General features: G+C 44.1%; 1 protein-coding gene across 2 annotated transcripts in view; it reads right to left on the bottom strand.

Annotated features, from left to right (window-relative positions):
- Positions 1–427: 427 nt before the first annotated feature.
- VCL (vinculin) overlaps positions 428–19,234 on the bottom strand; it is a 111,178-nt gene continuing 92,371 nt past the window's right edge. The window contains exons 14-22 of one of the 2 annotated variants that reach the window (XM_047824356.1): positions 16,422–16,571; positions 15,024–15,132; positions 13,598–13,900; positions 12,246–12,370; positions 10,758–10,943; positions 7,496–7,699; positions 5,263–5,466; positions 4,778–4,882; positions 428–2,545 (exon numbers count right to left, since the gene is read on the bottom strand). In XM_047824356.1, coding sequence (XP_047680312.1) covers positions 2,399–2,545; positions 4,778–4,882; positions 5,263–5,466; positions 7,496–7,699; positions 10,758–10,943; positions 12,246–12,370; positions 13,598–13,900; positions 15,024–15,132; positions 16,422–16,571 — 1,533 coding nt within the window. In that variant the 3' untranslated portion in view covers positions 428–2,398. The remainder of the gene's footprint in view (positions 2,546–4,777; positions 4,883–5,262; positions 5,467–7,495; positions 7,700–10,757; positions 10,944–12,245; positions 12,371–13,597; positions 13,901–15,023; positions 15,133–16,421; positions 16,572–19,234) is intronic. The other variant, XM_047824355.1, reaches the window with a different exon arrangement.

The raw sequence follows: 19,234 nt of genomic DNA, 5'->3' as shown, positions 1-19,234 counted from the left end.
AGCTATCTGCCTTATAGCCCTGGTGGATCCCTGACAGCCCTGTTGTTCTGTATTGGGCTTTGAAATTCGAAAAATAGGCATGTGATATTCCTGCACATGTAACAGCTTCAGCTTCTTAGAGGCGATGGTCTCCACAGCTAGCTAGATGAAGACAGACTACTGGATGATCCACATCAACTGGCTGCTTTCTTTCTATTGTTAACCTTTGTCACCTCCTTCTAGTGTATAATCCCAAACCTGTCCTTTTATGCAGATCTTTGTTAAGTAAATATACTACTGCTATACAGTAGTATGTTGTTCATCCAGTACATTTGGATTAAATAAAAGTCTTTAGTTGCCAAATCCTGAAGATTAGTTTCATTGGCTATTTTTCAAAACAAAGGAGAAAGCTGGTCTAAACGTTTTTGCTAAAATAATATATCCATCATTTAAATCATTATTTATACAAATGCACTTTATTGTTTTAAACAGAACAAAAGAAGAGGCAGAAAATATTTGCATATAACAAATCCTAGCTTATAAATGTAGTTTTTTAGTGGTGATGTCTCTAATCAGTCTTCAGGGATTTTTTTTTTTTTTAACTTGCTTCACTGTGTCTTGAGCGCTGATATTAAGAGAAAAGCACATTGGCATAAAGTGTAAACCAGTGTCTCAAAACACTGGAAGAACTTGGAGAGCAAACATAATTCTTCTTATTTCCTCTAAGTAATCTTTCGTAAAACAAAAGGTGATCTTTGGCATAGATTCATACTTTAAAGGCATTAATATTGCATTTATATCAGGTAAGCAACTACAAATATGCTGAGGGCCTTAAAAATAATATTCATCAGTTAAAAGAAAATAGAGGAAGCCTGAGTGTACAGTACCAACTTAAGTTTTACACATTCGATGTTGAGATTTAACATATATTGGAGGTGAGAAGAAAGGACATTCAGGCAAGGGTTCTTACTCCTTTACTCATCCAGTTCTGGCTTTGGGAAGAAATAAGATTTCATGTGCTGGGCAATGCTTAGACAGCAGTGATAAGTGCAAAAAAGGAAAAGTTCTTCTCTCACTTTGCTAATAGGAAATTTATGGTGATAATTAAATATTATACCCATTATTCTCTTGGACACTCATACTTGGGAGGGAGGAGAGGATACAGGGTCTTGGTTACGGGAGGTAGGAACATACTGAGGACTATTTCTCATTGATTCATTCCCAACAGTGCCAGAATTCCAGTCTGCAAGTACCAATCTCCCTTAGGTAGGAAGTGCCCTTCAGACAGGACTGCCTTTCTCTTAAACATTCCTGGGAGGCAAGCACCAGTTCTTAGGACAATTTCAAAAGGATAAAAAGGCTCTTTCAAAATTACAATGAACAAACACATATCTTTAAAATCTTGTTTAGGAAGGGGGTGAGGGTAGAATACAAAAGCCAGGACAGGAGACATGATTTGGTTAAAAATTAAATGCAGCATTTCAGCTCAGAACAAGAGATACGAATGAATGCTAAGGCCTCAGCACAGACCTCTGCAGGCAGTGACAAAGCATGAAGCTCCTGGGAGTGACCCTGCTGGGAAGATGGGCAGGGCCACGCCCCGGCTACTCTGCCCCTCCAGTAGCAGAAAGCACCAGGACACACAGTGTGTTTGTGGGGTGGCTACCTTGACAGGCCGAGGCCGGATATAGGACAGGAATTTTCCCTAGCACAGACACTGCTCAGGGGCAAGGTAAAGACAGAATCATGTGATTCTGTGATTTCCTCCTGAGAGTGAAATTTGGTTTTGTACTGTGGGAAATTAGAAGGATTAAATTGGGGAAGGGCAAGAAGTAAATCCAGGCTCCACCTACTGGGGCTCCCCAGAGGCCATCTTCCCTTGTAGCAGCGAAGCTCACTCTGAAAAGGACCCAGATAGTACACAGCCAGGGTCAGGAGCAATATAGAAAGCCCAAAACAAATTTTGGAGGCACAGTGATTTCCTTCTTAACTAAGCTGTCTGGGCCCTGGGTCTTGGGAGCCTAGCAGGTAGAAGGGGGTAGGGGAACAAGGAGAATGAAGCAAAGAAGGAACTGTCCCCTAGGGAATGAGGGCAGAGCAGGTGTCTGGCTAGTGTTCAGTCTTGGATTCTGAGCTTATGTGAAGTCCATGGGCTATAAACCCAGTCTTCCTATTGGGATAGAGTGTGCACAAGTATTAACTGTGTTTGAGAATACAGGCTTTATACGGAGACATATTTCAAAGTGTCCATGACAAGAGTATAAATGATTTCTAAAGTGAAGAGGCCTCATTCCTTTCTGTTACGTCAGGCCAGGATGTGGCTTTTAACCCCCTAAGCAATTTTCATCATCTTCTGGGACTCCAATCATTTCATTCTGTTTAGTAGGGGTTTCTGTGCCAGCCAAGTTTGACCAAGTGCCTACTGGTACCAGGGAGTCTTTCTAACCCAGCGCAATGTAAATCCAGCATCTGTTCGAATTTTGATTGAAGCAGCTTCAGCTTCTCTAACAGTCTCCTTCACTGACTGCATGAGGTTCTGGGCATTGTGAACCAGCATCTCGGTGGCCTGCAAGGAAAGCAAGAACTCTCCATTACTCACAGTCCCTGACGCAGTCCAACCTCCAAGACTGGCTTAAGCTAGGAGTGGACTGCAGTTTACCCTGCCTGCAGCTGGCATCCCCCCACTTGTCATATCACTGGTGGTGTAGGGGAATCACCAAAAACAACCCAAAAAAGGCCATCACTGATTGTGTACTATACCAGCAGATAGATTCTAGCACATACTCTTTTCCTAGTCTTCAAACAAGCTCCTGCCTCATGCTCCTGCTGTTCCCTCTACCTGGAATGCTTTTCCCTCATGGCTCACCCCTCACCTCCAGATCTTTGCTCTGATCTTTGGTAAGGCATTCCCTGCTCACTTTACTTTAAATCACAAAGACCTTCCCACTGACAGCATTTCATCCTCCAATTCTTCATTTTTCTCCACAGAACCCATCATTACTGATAAACTGTTATGTTTTACCTAAGTTGTTCATTTTATCTGATATTTTACCTGATTTAAAATTTAAGTTCCATAAGGGCCATGATATTTTTCAGTTTTGTTCGCTGCTATGTCTCAGGACAGTGCCTGGCACAAGAGATATTTCATAAATATTTAATTCTAATAAGGAGTGAAAAAACCAAATGAACAAACCCATTGTCATATAAATCGATGAAAATCCAAATCAGTAAATCTAAACACAAACTTACAGGACTGGGATAACACTAGTACTCCACCATAGAAACTCAGAGAACTTACAATCTATTAGCTCAGTAATTTATTTCTTAATTGTTATTTGAGACACACACACACACAAAACCACAAAACTATTTTTGAGCCACAGACCCTGTGAGGAGTTCATGAAGTCTAAAGATTCTTCCCCGAAAAATGCTCGTGTGTATAAAATTTGTGCATGCAATTTCTGAGGGTTCATCGGCTCTGAGAGGCAGAACTATGGGCTTAAATTCCTGGTCAGCTGATCTTTTCATGCCTGTCAACAAAGAGGCCAAGGCCCAGAGAGGCTCAGAGATTTGCCAACCAAACACACAATAATCAGGATGAGGACTCAAAACTTCTGACCTGGCAGTCCTGTGTTTTTTTTCATTCTACCACCCTGTCACTTTCTACCTTTTTTATTTGGGATATTAGGTGGAACATAGTAGATATTCCCAGAATATGTTTTTGTTGGTTAAATGATATGGTCTGAAACTATGAGTCCTATTCTTCCTTCCCTGGGGGATCTCCCCTTCCCTTCTTGGGGGCAGATGAGATCACATGACAGGAAACAACCCAGTGCCCAAACCCTGCCTAGATTACATGGAAGTTAGGGGAGAAGATCCAATTCCTCTGGTGCACAAGGAAGGCCAGGGTGAGAGCTGTTGGATTGAAATATGGTAGTGAAAGCACCACTGGCACTAGGGGAGTAGGTTCTCTGTATCCTGGCCCAGAGATCAAGGATGGAGTTCCCCAAGGAGAGGGACTGTGTCTGACTTTTTCAAACCCCCTTCATAGTGCCTAATACAGTGAGTGCCACATGCATGCCCATGTACGATGAGCCTGTCTGAGCAGTTCAACAAAAGCTGTGCTACCTACTGTAAGACGACACTGGAAGTCTGGCTTACAGCAGGGCCTACTAGAGAGGAGGTAAGGAGAGAAACAGGTGCTCAGATGAAGACTTTCTGAATAGTCGTGGGCCACATTTCCAGGAGGCAGTGAAAGAGGACAAACTCCAAAAAGTGGCTGCCATCACTTAAGAGAACCCTCCTCCCATCATCCTTTTTCAATTGCTGTCAAAGAAACCAAGAGAAGCACCTCCTTTGAGCTGTCATTTCAGCCTCATCGCACGCCCCTGAAAAGCCTACATTATTCAACCTCCCCAGGGTACTTATCACCCAGTGAGCTAGGAAGGAGAAATTCTCTCCAGTCAAAAAGGTCACAATGGGCAGGAGTGAACAGACTAGAGGCCTCAAGATAGCCAAACCTATTCCATGGAGAAGAAGAACTGAGCAGAGTCCCAACTGCTACCAATGCTTAACCCTAGGCCTCAACTTCCCATCTGTGAAGTGACCAAAGTTGCATAAGACTTTTACTTCCCCTTCGAAGTTTTTGATGCATCTCTCCAACCAGATGCCCTTCGGAGAGACTCCATTCCACATACTGAATACTCAAATCATGGGTAAAACTTACCCAAAGCTGAATTAAGTTGCTATAATTGGCAAAGAAGCTGCTGGCACGACACCAGAAGTAGCAGACACATACCTGCTCAGATTCTTCATCACTGATGTTGGTCCGACCCAGCATGGTAGCCTTCACGGTGGACAGGATCTTGAGCTGGGTGCTTATGGTTGGGATTCGCTCACATACCTATAAAGAAAATTTAGTATGTTTCTAATGTTTTTCTTACCCACAAGTTCCTTGAGGGCAAGACTTGTCCACCTTTGTATTCCTAGGGGCTGGAATACAGAAGGCATTCAATAAATGACCAGCAGGATTCCACTTGCTTTCTCCCTAGGACCAATATAGTCCCTTTGTTCAGAAAGGAAGCATTAACATTTTTTCATTTGATCAGGGAATAAATTTTCCTGACTCTGCCTTTCCCAAATGTACATATATGTATTTCCCTTTCTGCCATTTCTTTCCACTCCAAAAGCTCCTCCTCCTCCTTGCTCATCCAGTTTTCTCTCTCTTGCTTTCTCCCTCCCATCCTCCCCACTCCGACACACACGCACACTTTTCTTGAATACCTGCAAGAGGTTGGTTCTGATCCGCTTATCTGTGCACTGCTTGGCAACCTCCTTGGCCAACCGCGTTACCTCATCTGAGGCCTTGGCAATGTCCTTGGCACACTGAATCAGTGCCCGCTTGGTACCACTGCCCCCTCTTACCAGCCGAGACATCTCAGCCATCAGCAGGGCCATGCGCTTGGCTGCTGCAATGATGTCATTGCCCTAGAGAGAAGCAAAGACATAATGTGAGCTCAGCCCCAACTCTGGCCAAGTTAGGGAAGGAAGGAGAAGCACAGAGAAGAAAGGAGGGAGCCTGCTGCTCCAGTGGCCCTCTGGAAGGGTGGGAAGAAGATAAAAGGACTACTCTTGAGTGACATGGATGGCACAGGAGAACAGAGAGAAGAGTGATCCAAGGCACTCCTCCCAGGACTGAATGAGAGAGACAGAGAGGGAAAGAGATTATCCAACTGAAAAAAAAGGAAGACCAGGTAAAATATTAGTCTGGAAGGGCAACATGTGCACCCCTGGCATAGCACTGAACACAGCACTTCAGCATCTCCAAGTTAATCATGGCAATAAAAATGAGGATGAGGTCAAGAAGTTGGTTAAACAGGCATTTTCCTTTCTATAGGGGGAAAGCAGTAAGCTGGCCTGAGGGGAAAAATACAGAGGAGCCTTTCCAGATGCCGAAATCCTCCTCTTCATCCTAACCCTTGTTACAAATAGCAGCCAAGGACCATTGCTGCTGAACTGGAATTTAAACCAAGTAACTGTTATCAGCATTGGTGAGACAAGATGTATTTTCTCACCTAGACTGCTCCTGCCCTCCCTCTACTGCCTCTTATTTGTCCTGTCAGCCTAAAGGAACACGGTATTTTAATTTATCACTTTTTAAAAGGCCAAGAATCAATTTTTCTGTCCCCTCAGCTAAGTGGCTTCAATTAAAGAAACCTTCAGCTAAGAGGATGCCGCGGAGGCACCAGAAAAATAAAAATCATGAGTCAAAGCTATAAATGGAACCCCCACTCCAACAAATAGCAGTTTATCTGAGATTTGGCATCTGGGTTCATTAAAACCCCATGGGTCACAATAAAGAAATGTACAAGTAATTTATGCCTTCAAAAGGTTTCTCTTTTGACTGATAAAAACCAAAAATAACAACTGCAATGTTCAAAACTACCTAAAAGGTCAGGCCCTACTCATTTTTCCCCTCATGCTTTTCAATTTCTATACAAGGCAGTGAAGCATACACAAACCATGCCACTGCAGGGCACCGTGTGAGACACCCCCACAGGCATCACGAAGTGGCCGATCACTATGGAGGGAGGCGTGGAACATCTCAGGCAGTAATTGAGGCCAGAGAGAATGCAGGTATGGGAAGTAGTCAGGAGAATAGGGGCATGTTAGACAAGGCTGTCTGGGCCCATCTCTTCCAGTGTAGACCTGGTATCATTCCAGGATTTTATGACCTTGATTAGAAGACAGTGTAGTGCCAGGGTTAGTTATTACCCATCAGTCTTCAAACCCTTTCTTCTTGCAACATGCTACCTTCAAAAGGAAAAAAGAGTAATCACCCTCTTCCCTACTCCCTAAACTAGTGTTGGTTCAGTCCCAAGGTCAAAGCTCTGTGGCTGCCTGTCCTACAGCCTTGAAGCGCCCACTGTTCCCCACTCCCAGCCCCTCCCACTGAAATACCTGGACAAGCAGTCAGTAAAGCTCCCTTCCCTGTGGGTTCCCATTGAAGCCAGCATCTGCCAGGCAGCCAAGTGCAGGGCCACAAGCAGTCCGCCCCAGAGACCCTGCCATATAAAGCTGCTTCTCACCCTGATCAACTCTGCCTGAGCCATCAGTGAGAGGTCAGCAGAGAAGGGGGTGGCAGGCAAAGCTCAATGGTCAGGCCAGGTGACCTCTTAATGGTCTACAATGGTTCCAGACCTGCAAGTCATTGAGAGACATATCCACGGCTTCCCAAGGGCTTTAAGGTTCCAATTGTGGCCCCGAGGTAAGAAAAGAAATCCTTTCAAAAAGTGACCCCATCTCTACCCCCAAACATAAATGCAATCCAATTAATCTGGCATTAGCAGACCTATCAAACTTGTGAAGCCAGTCCTAACAACAAGGTGCAGACAGACAGATGCCCGCCCTGCTCAGACTCACAGGACTCGCACAGATCATGAGTGATGCAATGTGTCAAGGCTGCACATGGCCGGATGCATATGGAGCAGCCCCAACCGGGGGTGCTAATCAGTACCTTACTAGACCACTTGGTAGCTTCCCGATGCAATGACTGAGCCGCGGCCAGAATGGGCTGGTTGACCGGCTGACTGGATGGCATTAACAGCAGCTCAGGTTCGTAATCGTCTTCCATGTCAGGGGGGACAGGGAACCCAACAGCATCAGCCGCATCTGCCTCAGCTACAACACCTATACCCACCTCAGCGGCTGGGTTACCCCGCTTTGTCGATGGCAGGAAGGATGAGAAACAGGGACAGTGTTAGTAAGAGCAGTAGGACTGGGGAAGCTGAGCATCAGCTGGTTTAGTAACCAAAGCTTGCCTAGGATGGGAAAGAAAACGGCAGACTCTCCAGAAGCCAGATGAACCAAACTCACAGAAAGGGAATTCTCAGCCTCCAGCACCAATCCCAGCTGCCCTGTTCATAGTAAAAGAAAGAGCCTCACTCCAGTGGTGAAGGGTTTCCAGAGAAAAAGTCATACCAAGGAAGCAAGTGCAATTCCTTTTACATACACTCACCACCAAAGGTAAACCTGCCAAGAGTAATTCTCAGAATAGTTTTGAGGAGCCAAACAACCAAACAATAGTAGCTGATTACCTTTAAAAGGAATCCAGAGGGAAAAAGTAAATTCAGCCACACAACTTGCTTTGAACAGAAGAAAGTGAGTACTCCCTGCTGGCTCATAAGGACACTATTCTATATCTTCCTGGGCACAGGAAGTGAGTTGGGTCAGCTCTGCAGTAACCAGACACAGATCATTATTTCCTTCAGGAATTAAAAAGTCCCAGAGTTTAAAATGATACATCAGAGGCAACTGATAATGAAACCAGGAAAGAGGCAAAAAAACCAAACACAATGGTGATTGAAGAGGACTTATCAAATACCCCACAACCACCCAGCTGAAAGAAGTCTCCAGAAGATGCCCCATCCAGCTTCCCATCTTAGGGAAAACCCACACTTCAGACCACCTCTCTCTCTCTCTCTCTCTCTCTCTCTCTCTCTCTCTCCCCCCCCCCCCTCAAGATCTTCAGGGCCAACACTTCTACAATCTCATATTGCATCCCTTGCTAGTACTGACTCAGAAAGCTGTTCCTTGGGTACAAACTAAATCTCTCCTGTTGCAAACTAGGGTTCTCATCCCAAACTTAATTTACATACTCCACAGATAACACATGAACGTGGCAACTGACCAAGGCTGGGTTCAGAGAAGCCCAAATGTGGGCCCACGAGAGAACAGGACCCATGAGGGGAAAGAATAAATTTAATAACAGGGATGGGGATTCTGAAAGGCCAGGGCAAGAAGCAGTGTGATCAGATGCTGAAATAGGTTGAGGGGAAAGAAAATAAAAGGAACTGCCTCAAGGAAGCCAAACCATGTATATGAAGAATGGTGAACACAGGTTTTTTTGTTTTGTTTTGTTTTGTTTTTAAGAATTTTGTGGGGCTCGAAATCACAACCCCAAGATACAGAGTCACATGCTCTACCAACTGAGCCAGCCAGGTGCTCCTGAACACGAGTTTTTTTATATCAAACATCAGTGGGGCACCTGAGTGGCTCAGTCAGTTAAGTGTCCGACTCTTGACCTCAGCTTAGGTCTTGATCTCAGGGTCATGAGTTCAAGCTCCATTGGACTCCACACTGGTCATGGGGCTTACTTAAAAAAAAAAAAAAAATTGCTAACCAAGAGGAAGTAAGAGTTTACATGGAAGTTTAACTAAGGTTGCTATCACTCCTAAAATTCTTATCCTGTACAGGAAACGTGTCTCCAAATGTTGATGATAGAGTTGGAGAATTCAGGGAAAACAAGGGGTTCAGATACATTCTAAACTCTTTCCCTAAACTCTGTCTCAAGTAGGACTCATCCCCATTCCTTAGAAGAGAAGCCAGCTCACTGCTACTGGGGTTCAGAGTCTCGAAATGTACAAAAACAGACTGACAGATACACAAACACATAACACACCCATCCCCCAGATACACACGGTTCAAATAGCTCCTGACTTCACACAGCTCAAAGTTGGCAATCTCCTAATGTTCCAAATCTCCAGGGATAGTCAGACCTAAAGACTTCTGGCCATAAATGGCAGAGTCGGAAAAATATGTAGGCTGATGCTCTCTGCCCCTTGTTTGTTTATAATTCATGTATGTTTTGTGTCCTGCTGCACAGTATATCTGGGTTTACTGTAATAAAGCTTAAATTTCCTTTAAAATCTTTAAGTAAAACCAACCTTCATCGTCACCTCCATCCCACTCTCCACATGCAGTGGGACTCTGCTAAGGTCCTGGAGGTGTGCATGCCCTAGTTAGAAAGATACAATTATAAATAATTCCATGGTCAGGCCCAACACCAGCAAGGTCACACTATTCATTCCTTCTTAGAACCTAGGCTCACAGCTAACAGCACAGAAAAATACAGAATTAAAAACCCAAGGTCAATTTCCCAGGCTGGAAAAACCCAAGATCAGCTGCGTGCAGAAGGTCCCTGGGGAACTACATTTACTACAAGAGCTTGAGACAGCTGAGGGTGTAAAAAGGCAAATAAATGGTGGGAATAAAGATCTAGAAGAAAGGGTCATATCACGAACAGTTTAGAACTATATTTCATTGCAAGGTTAGCAATAACATTTAGCTCATATCTAGAAAAGCTTCCACTCACTTTCCATCGTTTAGGGGAAAATAGGTAAAAGTTATTCCCAGGGCATGACTGCTGCCAGCATCTAAATTTTCACCAACCACACTAATAGTTACACTTTCAGATTTGTCGAGGTGGAGTTAGCCTGGAGCTGTCTTGAACCAAGGGGTAAGATGATTCTAAGGAAAGGACAAAGCACATGGCTTTTAAGACACCAATCTAACTGCCTTTATGAAAAACAGAAGGAAAATGCAAACACTTCACCTAGCTCTAGCAGAGCCCACAAAAGACTATTTCATGTTTGGAGTGCTGATAACTGGCAAGAAAGCATCTAAAAACATTCAGTAATCTTAAGAAAGAGAAGCAGTTTCTCAAAGACCCCAAATGTCCAGGGTCACAGCAGCTGACCCTTGCATGGACAGAGGACAGGAACCTTCCTCTTAAATCACAGGCAGCCTAGATGACAATAGAAGGAGAAGCCATCAGGCGCCAGAAGCATCTTACTAAACCACAAGTAAGAAGAGGAACATGCTACTGACAACAACAGGAACCAAAGCAGACAGAGGGTAACTTTCCAAACAGACTCTTCTTCCTGGGCTGTGTGTACAGTTCTTCATCCTTTTTCCACAAGAAAAGCTTCATTACTTACCTTGCTGGACCACTTGCGAGCTTCATCATGGAGCTGCCTGGCAGCCATCATCATTGGCTGGTTAATCACCTCCCCGGCTTTCTGCTCAGGGAACTCTTCATCCTTCTCCTCTGGTGGTGGGGGCCTGGGTGGAGGGACCTCACCCTCAGGCAGCGGTGGTTTGGGAGGAGCAAGCTCATCTGTCAGCTAAGAAAGGATTACTGGGTTGTAAGTAAAACCCTAGGAACTACTCCCCTCTAGAATTCTTTCCTTTCCTCTAAAAAGCATCCCCAGAAAAGCCACCCACATTCATTCCATATAAGACCACCCACACTGAGCGCAAGGACCACCTGCTTCAATCTCAACAGATGCATATTTTCTTCCTTGTTCTCCACAAAAAGCCAGCAGCTACAGTTTTGGACATATTCCAGGGAGGCACACACGCACTACTGGACCAAGGATTCCCAAAGATCTAATTTGTGGCCCTGTGTGGAAGGGAAGCTGCACAGGCAAGTAATTTCTCCCCTGGACCTCAGGTTCCTCCTCTGTCAATAAGGGGTAGCTAGACAAGCCTCAAAGATCTTGATTCTGCATGTCAAAAATCTGATGATCCCATAAAAAGCCATTTGGCAAAATAGCCCCCACCCACCCTGGCCCTAACAACCCACCAACAGTCCAGCTATAAAGAATCAAATGAGGCTGAAGCATTGGAGGCTAGGGAAGCACTGTGTCTTAGTTTGGGCAAAATGACCCAGTTGTATCCTCAAACAACTTAGAAATTTACATCTTTTATCGACATTAAACATGGCAAAGTAAGTCAAGGAGAGTAAATCAAAGTATTGCCTCGATAAACTATTCCCAAAGTCCAGCTATTTCTAATACTTGGTTAGAATAATCACTATTTCCTATTCTAGGATTTGTATCTATAAGATATTGCCCAGCTAAGCCTCCTTCTAAACCACTGATTTATGGAAGAATAAATTTATGGTACTTTGGAGTGCGTCAAAAGAGTTTACATGATAGTTGGGGGAAAAATAAACTTGAAAACAAAGAGACTGCATTACTTTGTTACTAAAAAAAAAAGTCAAGTAAAGGAACAAATAATGCACACAAGAGTGTACCCACTTCAGTTTGCCATTGTCAACTGGGAACACAAAAAAATCTCACCGCAAGATTATCTTCCCACTCTTCATTAACTTACTACTACCTCATCACTCATCACATGCACACTTACCAAAGCCAGTTCCTCTGCTCCAATCAGTTCCCAACACAGCAGGCCAACCCCACGGACCCCCACCTATCCAGCACGCCCCATGCAGAACCATGGGGTTAGGACTCCACTAATTTCAGAACGAAAGATGAAAGTCAACTTGTACATCCAACTAGACTTTAAGCAGAAGTTAAACAAAGACCCCTGGTAACTGAGGCGCCAGAACACAGCCAACCTCCCCCTTGTTAGAGTCCCAACACCCTCTGCTCAATTCTCCCCATCACTCTGAATTTACTTACACGGAGCTGTTCAAGGTCTGGCGGAGGAGGCGGGAAGTCAGGCTCCTGAGGTTGGAAGGCTTCTCTGACCTTGGCCACAGCTCCCAGGATCCGATATCCTGAGTCCAGGAAGCTCTTTTGCAGGCCTAAACATAAGAAGCCCTCACTTTCAGCTGGGCAGGTCAGCGCCCTGGAGCACTGTCTGTCCAGCAGAAGAACTGGTTTCTATTAACAAAAGCTGGATGTGAAGCTGCCAGGAAGCATCACAGGCAGTGATTGAAGGGGAAAGGAGGTAAGGGCAGGGCAGAAGCCTCGAGGCATACAAAGAGTCAGAAGGGTCACAGCCAGCTATTCCCAGTGGTGCAGGGTGCCTTCTTGCCTGTACAATTAACAAGTACTCAAGACACTCCTGGGCGTGATCACTTTGGGCTCAGGTGGTGCTCATCACCTCTTTTATGATGAACCAGTCAAGAGATACGCCTGCCTAACTCAGAACAGGGGAGATGTCAGTTTCAGATTGGGCATACATTCCCTGGAGTCCGTCTCATCTTTCTCACTACTCCTTTGCTCACCTTGGCATTAAGTGTATTAACCCTCTCTGTTGAGCTGCTGCTGCAACAGTGTCCAGTCACCAGGAATTCAAGAATTCTCCTCAAACTACTAGAAACTCCAATTAGGAACCTGAGCGTGTCCTTAGTGATGGTGGGTTCAAGATACCAGAAAGATCCTGCCTGGGCTAGGGATGCATAGGGCAGCCCTTCCTACCCACTCCCTTACACTGACTGCATTCTACTCACAGACGAGGCTAGACACACTGGATGCTCAGAACAGGAAGGAATTCAGATGTTTCTAACCAAAGGAGTGGTAACATCTTCAGTAATACTGAAAACGTGCTCAAAGTTCAGCTAAAGAAAGTCCAGACTCTTTGGTAGAGGATGAGGACACTCACCTAGGAGATCTACATGTCAACTTAAGCCCTCCCAATTTGACAGAAACAGAAAATGTTTAACAGAGTAAAAGCATTTTAAGAAAAGCAGAAAAGAAGTTATACATTGGTTATCATGCATCTTTTGGGCAATTTCCAAAATAACAAGTAAACAGGACCAGGAGGTATCTAATCAGACAAGCACAGAAAAGTTGGTCCAGAGAAACTAACTTGCAACAAACCTGCAATATTGCAGAAATTAGTCTGTGCAATATTTTTTTTTTTGGACATGAAAAGATTAATCTAGCACTCTCAAACTAAGTATCTGCAGTTTCGGCTCCCAGATATTGTATGCGGTGGTTGCAGGTGGGTGCATATCGTCTTACCACTCTGTTGGCTTCCTGAGTTAACCTCTCAAGTGAGGTGAACCACACCATGAATTGCTTACCAGGGTCAGAAATGTTTCCGGCCACAGCCTTTGCATCCATCACCATTGGAGAGATGGTTTTGCTCAATTCATCAGAGGCGGCTTTCACAGCCTCACGGAACTTGGGATCCTCAGAGTTCTCCACCTCCCTCTTAGCCACCAGCAGGATACGGTTGGCCCGGCGAGCAATGCTGGTTGCCCCAGCGACCAACATCTGTGGCTGAATATTGGCCATGGCCACTTTACACTTGTCCAGGTCTTTTTTAATTGCTTCTTCAGAAGCATCCAACAGAGATTTGGTATCAATAGCTTCGTCCACCAGCCCTGTCAGGAGAAAAGGAATGTAATTTAGTTTCTATTTTAGAAGAAGAGAAACTCAAAAACCCTGTTGTCCACTCAAGTTTCTCACGTGAAAGTCTAACACCCAGAATTCTCTCCTTCAGCTCTAAGCCCTTCCTCTACAATCAGAAGCTTCCAGGTGAATACCTTAGTTCAAAAAAAAAAGTGAAGATGGAGACCAGGAGGGCCATATAGAGTCATAGCATTCGTACCACCGTGGTCACTGGCCTTCCTGTGGCTACAACAGACAACCAGAATTGCAACGACATCAGGAGGAAACAAGGATTGCGTCTCAAGCCTTTACCGCATCTCCACGTTGTGTTAATAACATTTTCTCCCTTTCTGCCTCACTCCCCAGCCATCTGTTGCTTGTTGGCAGCTTGCAGTGCCCAAGATGAGCCACTCAGAGGAGTCTAATAACCCTAACCACCTGTTTCTTGTTTCCGTTGCCTCTCTTACGATACCTCAGGAGCTCCACTTTCACCTCTGGCTGCTACGGACCCTGTCCCAGCAAGTTCTGCAAGGAAGCCGAAGAGCCTGCCTTCCTCATTTCTTCCCTCCTCTCCCATCCCTCCCTCCACAGAGAATGAAGATTCAGAGGTGCCACTTCAATTGCACAGACACAGGTTTGTTGGCGGTTGGTTTCTCCTTTTTTTAAAACTACGTACTTGATAAGTTGGAGGAAACTCTGAGACAAGTTGAATTAAATGGTAGCTATTGTGGTTCCGTGAAATGTGAACCCACTGAAAATGACAGGGACACTTACTGTATCCACAAACACTGCCTCCCAGCCTCTGAAACCAAACTCTGGTTCAGACTGAGCAAAGGCACTATTCAAAGAGAAGATAGGAGCTGTAACAATAAACATCACACAGGGAGGGCAGCATTTAAAATAAAAGAGACTCAAAGAGCCTCTCTTCAAACAAATTGCAAGGCTTGAATGAGAAGCCGCCGCTGCTCAGCAGCCTTAATCAGGGCCAAGTACACTGTCGGGCACATGACCGTCTCTTCATCCAATTACAGCTAAGTCATATAACCAGTTCTACTCGAGTTTCTCAGAACTCATTCCTCAAGGATTAGACAGTAAGAACTCTGCACACAGCTCTACCTGTCATTTTTTCTACATTATCAATCCACTGGTTCTTCATGGTCTCAAAATGTTCATAAGCAGCTTGATTTCCAGGATTTCTAAGTAAGATGCGAGCAGCTGAGACGACCTGTCAATGACAAAACAACCTTTAAACCTCAGGGCACCCTCCCGCTGGAATACAAACTTTCAGCAAAGCTTTCCCCTCTCTACCTACAGATGGCGCTAGAAAGCCAAAAATGGGTAAGTCTCTTTTCAGGCTGAACACATTAGATTTGGTCTCATAAACATCTCACCCAAATGGGCCCCTGCAGAAGATTTTACAGTCACAGCCTGATGTGGGGAAGGTAATAAAATGACAAACGGCATTCACTTGGTACTTCCAAACATACACCAAACTGACCTATGTTTAAGCCCTTGGGAAGACTCTTCCACCTTAAAAATCATCACCAAGAAAGATACTAAAAATTAATTAAAACTGATTATGAATATTTATTTTTTAAAAAGTAACTATAGGGGCGCCTGGGTGGCTCAGTCAGTTAAGCGGCCGACTTCGGCTCAGGTCATGATCTTGCGGTCCGTGAGTTCGAGCCCCGCGTCGGGCTCTGTGCTGACAGCTCAGAGCCTGGAGCCTGTTTCCGATTCTGTGTCTCCCTCTCTCTCTGCCCCTCCCCCGTTCATGCTCTGTCTCTCTCTGTCCTAAAAATAAATAAACGTTGAAAAAAAAAAAAATTAAAGAAAGTTACTCATGTTCATATTTTATGGAAGTGTTTTTTAGAAGTTGGACATGTATGATTTTTCAAGAGAACCTAACTTGTTAACATGCCATGTGGACAAAAGATAAACAATATAAAGGTGTGCTTTTTTTTTTTAAATCTCTCCCTGCATGTTCCCACCAAAGCCAGTATCACAGACATGTAAAGCCTAGCACGGTTCCTAATATACTACAGGTACACAATAAATATCTGCTGAATAAATCAATTTTAAAAAGATGAGTTTCCTATAATTTGATTACTATATTATTCACAGCATACTGGCTATAACTTGGTTATATAATGAAGTAGAAAAAAGAAAACAAGTTATGAACACAACCGAATTTTTAAAAAATATCCTCAAAGAGATGCAGGGAAAGGCAAAAGCTCTAAAATTCAAAGACTAACCTCTGAAGATTATCCAAATATTTCCCTAAGTATGAGTGTGGGTGAGGGGTCACTTTACTAGTTTTCTACTTTCAGAAGTAATCTATGATCATTACAGAAAACTACAACAATATAAAAATGATTTTGAGACTATGAGTGTGTTTCTTTCACGACAATTTACAATAAGTGTTCAAAAATGTATAGAAACTGTTCTGTAATTGACCTTTACTGAACACTGTAGGGTGAATATTGAAACAATAAAAAGCAAGCATAATTTAACCTGGGGTGTGAGTTCTCGAGCTGTCTTTACTGATGCCTGAATGCCTTCCACTGTGGATTTATTAGCAGTTCCAACAGCAGCCGCCTTCTCCGCCGTGGCACCAAGCCTTCCCGAATGGTGCTCAAAGTTTGCCGCCCTCTCATCAAATACCTTGAGAAAAAAACAAAAACATTAGGAAACTTTATTTCAATCAAATGGGTCAGGAAGCCTAAGAAAAATTCTCACTTTAAGCAGAGGCAGCAACCACTCAAGCAAAGACTTCACAGATGACATCAAACCCTAGTTAATAAGACAACAATCAATCGCCAGGTCTTGGCCTTGCTCTATCTCCTCAGAGGTTTGGCCACAGGCATCATGTGCGTGCATGCGCACACCCGCACACCCACACACCCTTGAATTTCAGCTCAACCAATGCTTACCAAGTGCAGACAGAACACACAGCACTGTGAAGTCTACAACAAGGACTTCACAGAAGGTGAAGACCAAAAATCCCTGTTCCCAAAAGTCTTATCCTGGAGTTTGAAGAAGAGAGACAAACCCACTCAAGGCTCCAGTGCAGGTGGCTGGGTGCATTAAGAGCCAAGAATATCCACAGTCCTAACCCGAACTCCAGCCTCCTCAAGGCAGAATCGCTCACATATCCATTACCATTAATGTTGTAAAAACTCTGCCCCTGACCTCCATGAGAAAAATGATAGCTGGTGCTCACAATGGGGCCTAACACTAGGGCAGGGAAGGTTGATTTTTATTATCCCAAATAAAAAACCTATCTACTGAATTGTCCATTCAGCTCTCAAATTTGAAAAAAGTTAGCTTTTCTGTTGACATGGATATTATGCAAAGTTGCATACAATGAAGTAGACTATTTAACTTAGATAAAATAACAAAAGCTCTTCTGTCACTTGCTTAGATAACAATGCTTTGAGAAGAAGCAAGGCATACCAAGCAGTGCTGGGTCAGGTTTACACTCCACACAGAGCGTATCAGAAACTGCCTGACAGAATCCATCCTCTCCTTTGCCTCCTCCTGAGGGTCTACTTGCCCATACGCAGGGACCAGGGCAGACCACCTGTAAAGCCCTCAAGCCCTCCTGGTTCAACAGCAGACTCCAGTCTCCTTGCCAGGGTGCTGTCTTGACCCACACAAGTCTCTTCCCCATAATGGCCTCTTGTGGGTTCAGCCACCTGGTTCTTGCCATTTAATGCTCAGAATCTTTGTCTAAATCTCTGATTTCCTAGTCCCCCCTTCTCCTGGCCTCAGGCCTTTTCTTATCTTGGCTGGTCTCCCATAATCTGGATCTACGGGGCTTTTGCTTACCCTAGTCAGTCATTTCAATTCCAGCCTTGTCTGCTGCTCCCTCTGACTTAACTGGCCACTTAGCCTGCTTTTCGTATCACTCAATCAAAATTTACTAAGCACCTACTATGTGCCAGACCCTGGAGTAGGTGCTAAAGATACAAAAATGATTAACACACAATTTCTGCATCTCAGAAGCTCAAATCCTTCAGATGTAAGAAGGGCCCATAAACAGATACTTATATAAAGTGTGCTATGTACAATCATAAAACTAAGCAGATGGCATGCAAGCAAAAGGAAAGGCACTTAACCTTATCCAGGAAGTAAAAGATTAAAGGATAAATGATATATAGGAATTAGCCAAAAAAGAAAAAGGGGAAGATAATTAGGCAGAGACAAAAAGAACAAAGACATAGAAGGGAGAACGGGCAGAGTATGCCGGAAACCATAAGCAATTAAGTACTGCTGGGGCATGAACTGAGAGGCAGAGGTTTGTGGGAAACAGGTTTAGAGAGAGTATTAGAAGTAGATCCCAGTCCTACTTTATCCTATGTGAAAGGAAAGACTCACTGAAGGGGTAGGAAAAGAAGGTCAAATCTCTGTTTTTATTTTATTGGTGGCCTGGTGACAGGTTCAAAGAAGACGAGTCACAGCTGTGCAGTCATTTAGGCAGCAGGGGACAAGGATCAGAGCTAGAGCTGCAGCAATGTGTGAATGGAAAATATAAAGGATTCAAGAAATATTTGTGAGATCAAATTATCTTGCCTTAAGTTATTTATTGGTATGAGAAGAGTCAATGGCAACTCCCAAATTTCCAAGAAAGAGAGAATAGGAAAAGGACAACACATGCTGATGTCCCAACGAAGCATCAAATTGGGGATAACCAGGAGAGACTTGATCTACTCATCAAAACTCAGAGAAGTTTGGACTGAAAAACATAGCAAATCATCTTAGCCTAAGGGGACCGTGAGCTGAACTACGCCCAGGCCAGAGAAAGAAAATCGGGGTCATCAGCAAGTAAGAATAACACACACCTCCAACCCACCAATGCTACCTGGTCTGGGGTGCCTGACCCAATAACCCCTTCTTCTTTGCTGCCAATATTTGCTTTCCTAGATGCCTCTACAGCTGGAGCAGCCATATGATGGAGTCAATGAAACATAAGCAAGTCACCTGGAGGATTTCTGGGAAAAACTTTACTTTCATTCATTCACCAACAATGTGCCAGGCATTGTTTTAAGAACTGGGAATAAAGTATGACAAAACAAATTCCTTGCCTACATGGCCTTTCATGCTAATGTGAGGGAGACAGACAAACAAAAAATGAGGCAAACATGTCAAATGTTGATAAATGCTGAGGAGAAAAATAGGATATGGAGATTAGGAAATCGCTGGGGGCGGGGTAGGGATGCTATCTTGGGCAGTGACCCAAAAGTGGTATTTCAGTAGAAGCTCAAGGAAGAGAGTAAATAATACATGTAATTATCTATGGGAGGAACAGAGAGAACAAGTGCAAT

This window comes from Prionailurus viverrinus, chromosome D2, assembly GCF_022837055.1.
Source record: "Prionailurus viverrinus isolate Anna chromosome D2, UM_Priviv_1.0, whole genome shotgun sequence".
In the NCBI taxonomy this organism is placed as follows: domain Eukaryota; kingdom Metazoa; phylum Chordata; class Mammalia; order Carnivora; family Felidae; genus Prionailurus; species Prionailurus viverrinus.
The sequence above is the reverse complement of the archived record's forward strand: the minus strand, read 5'-3'. Positions and strand labels throughout refer to the sequence as shown.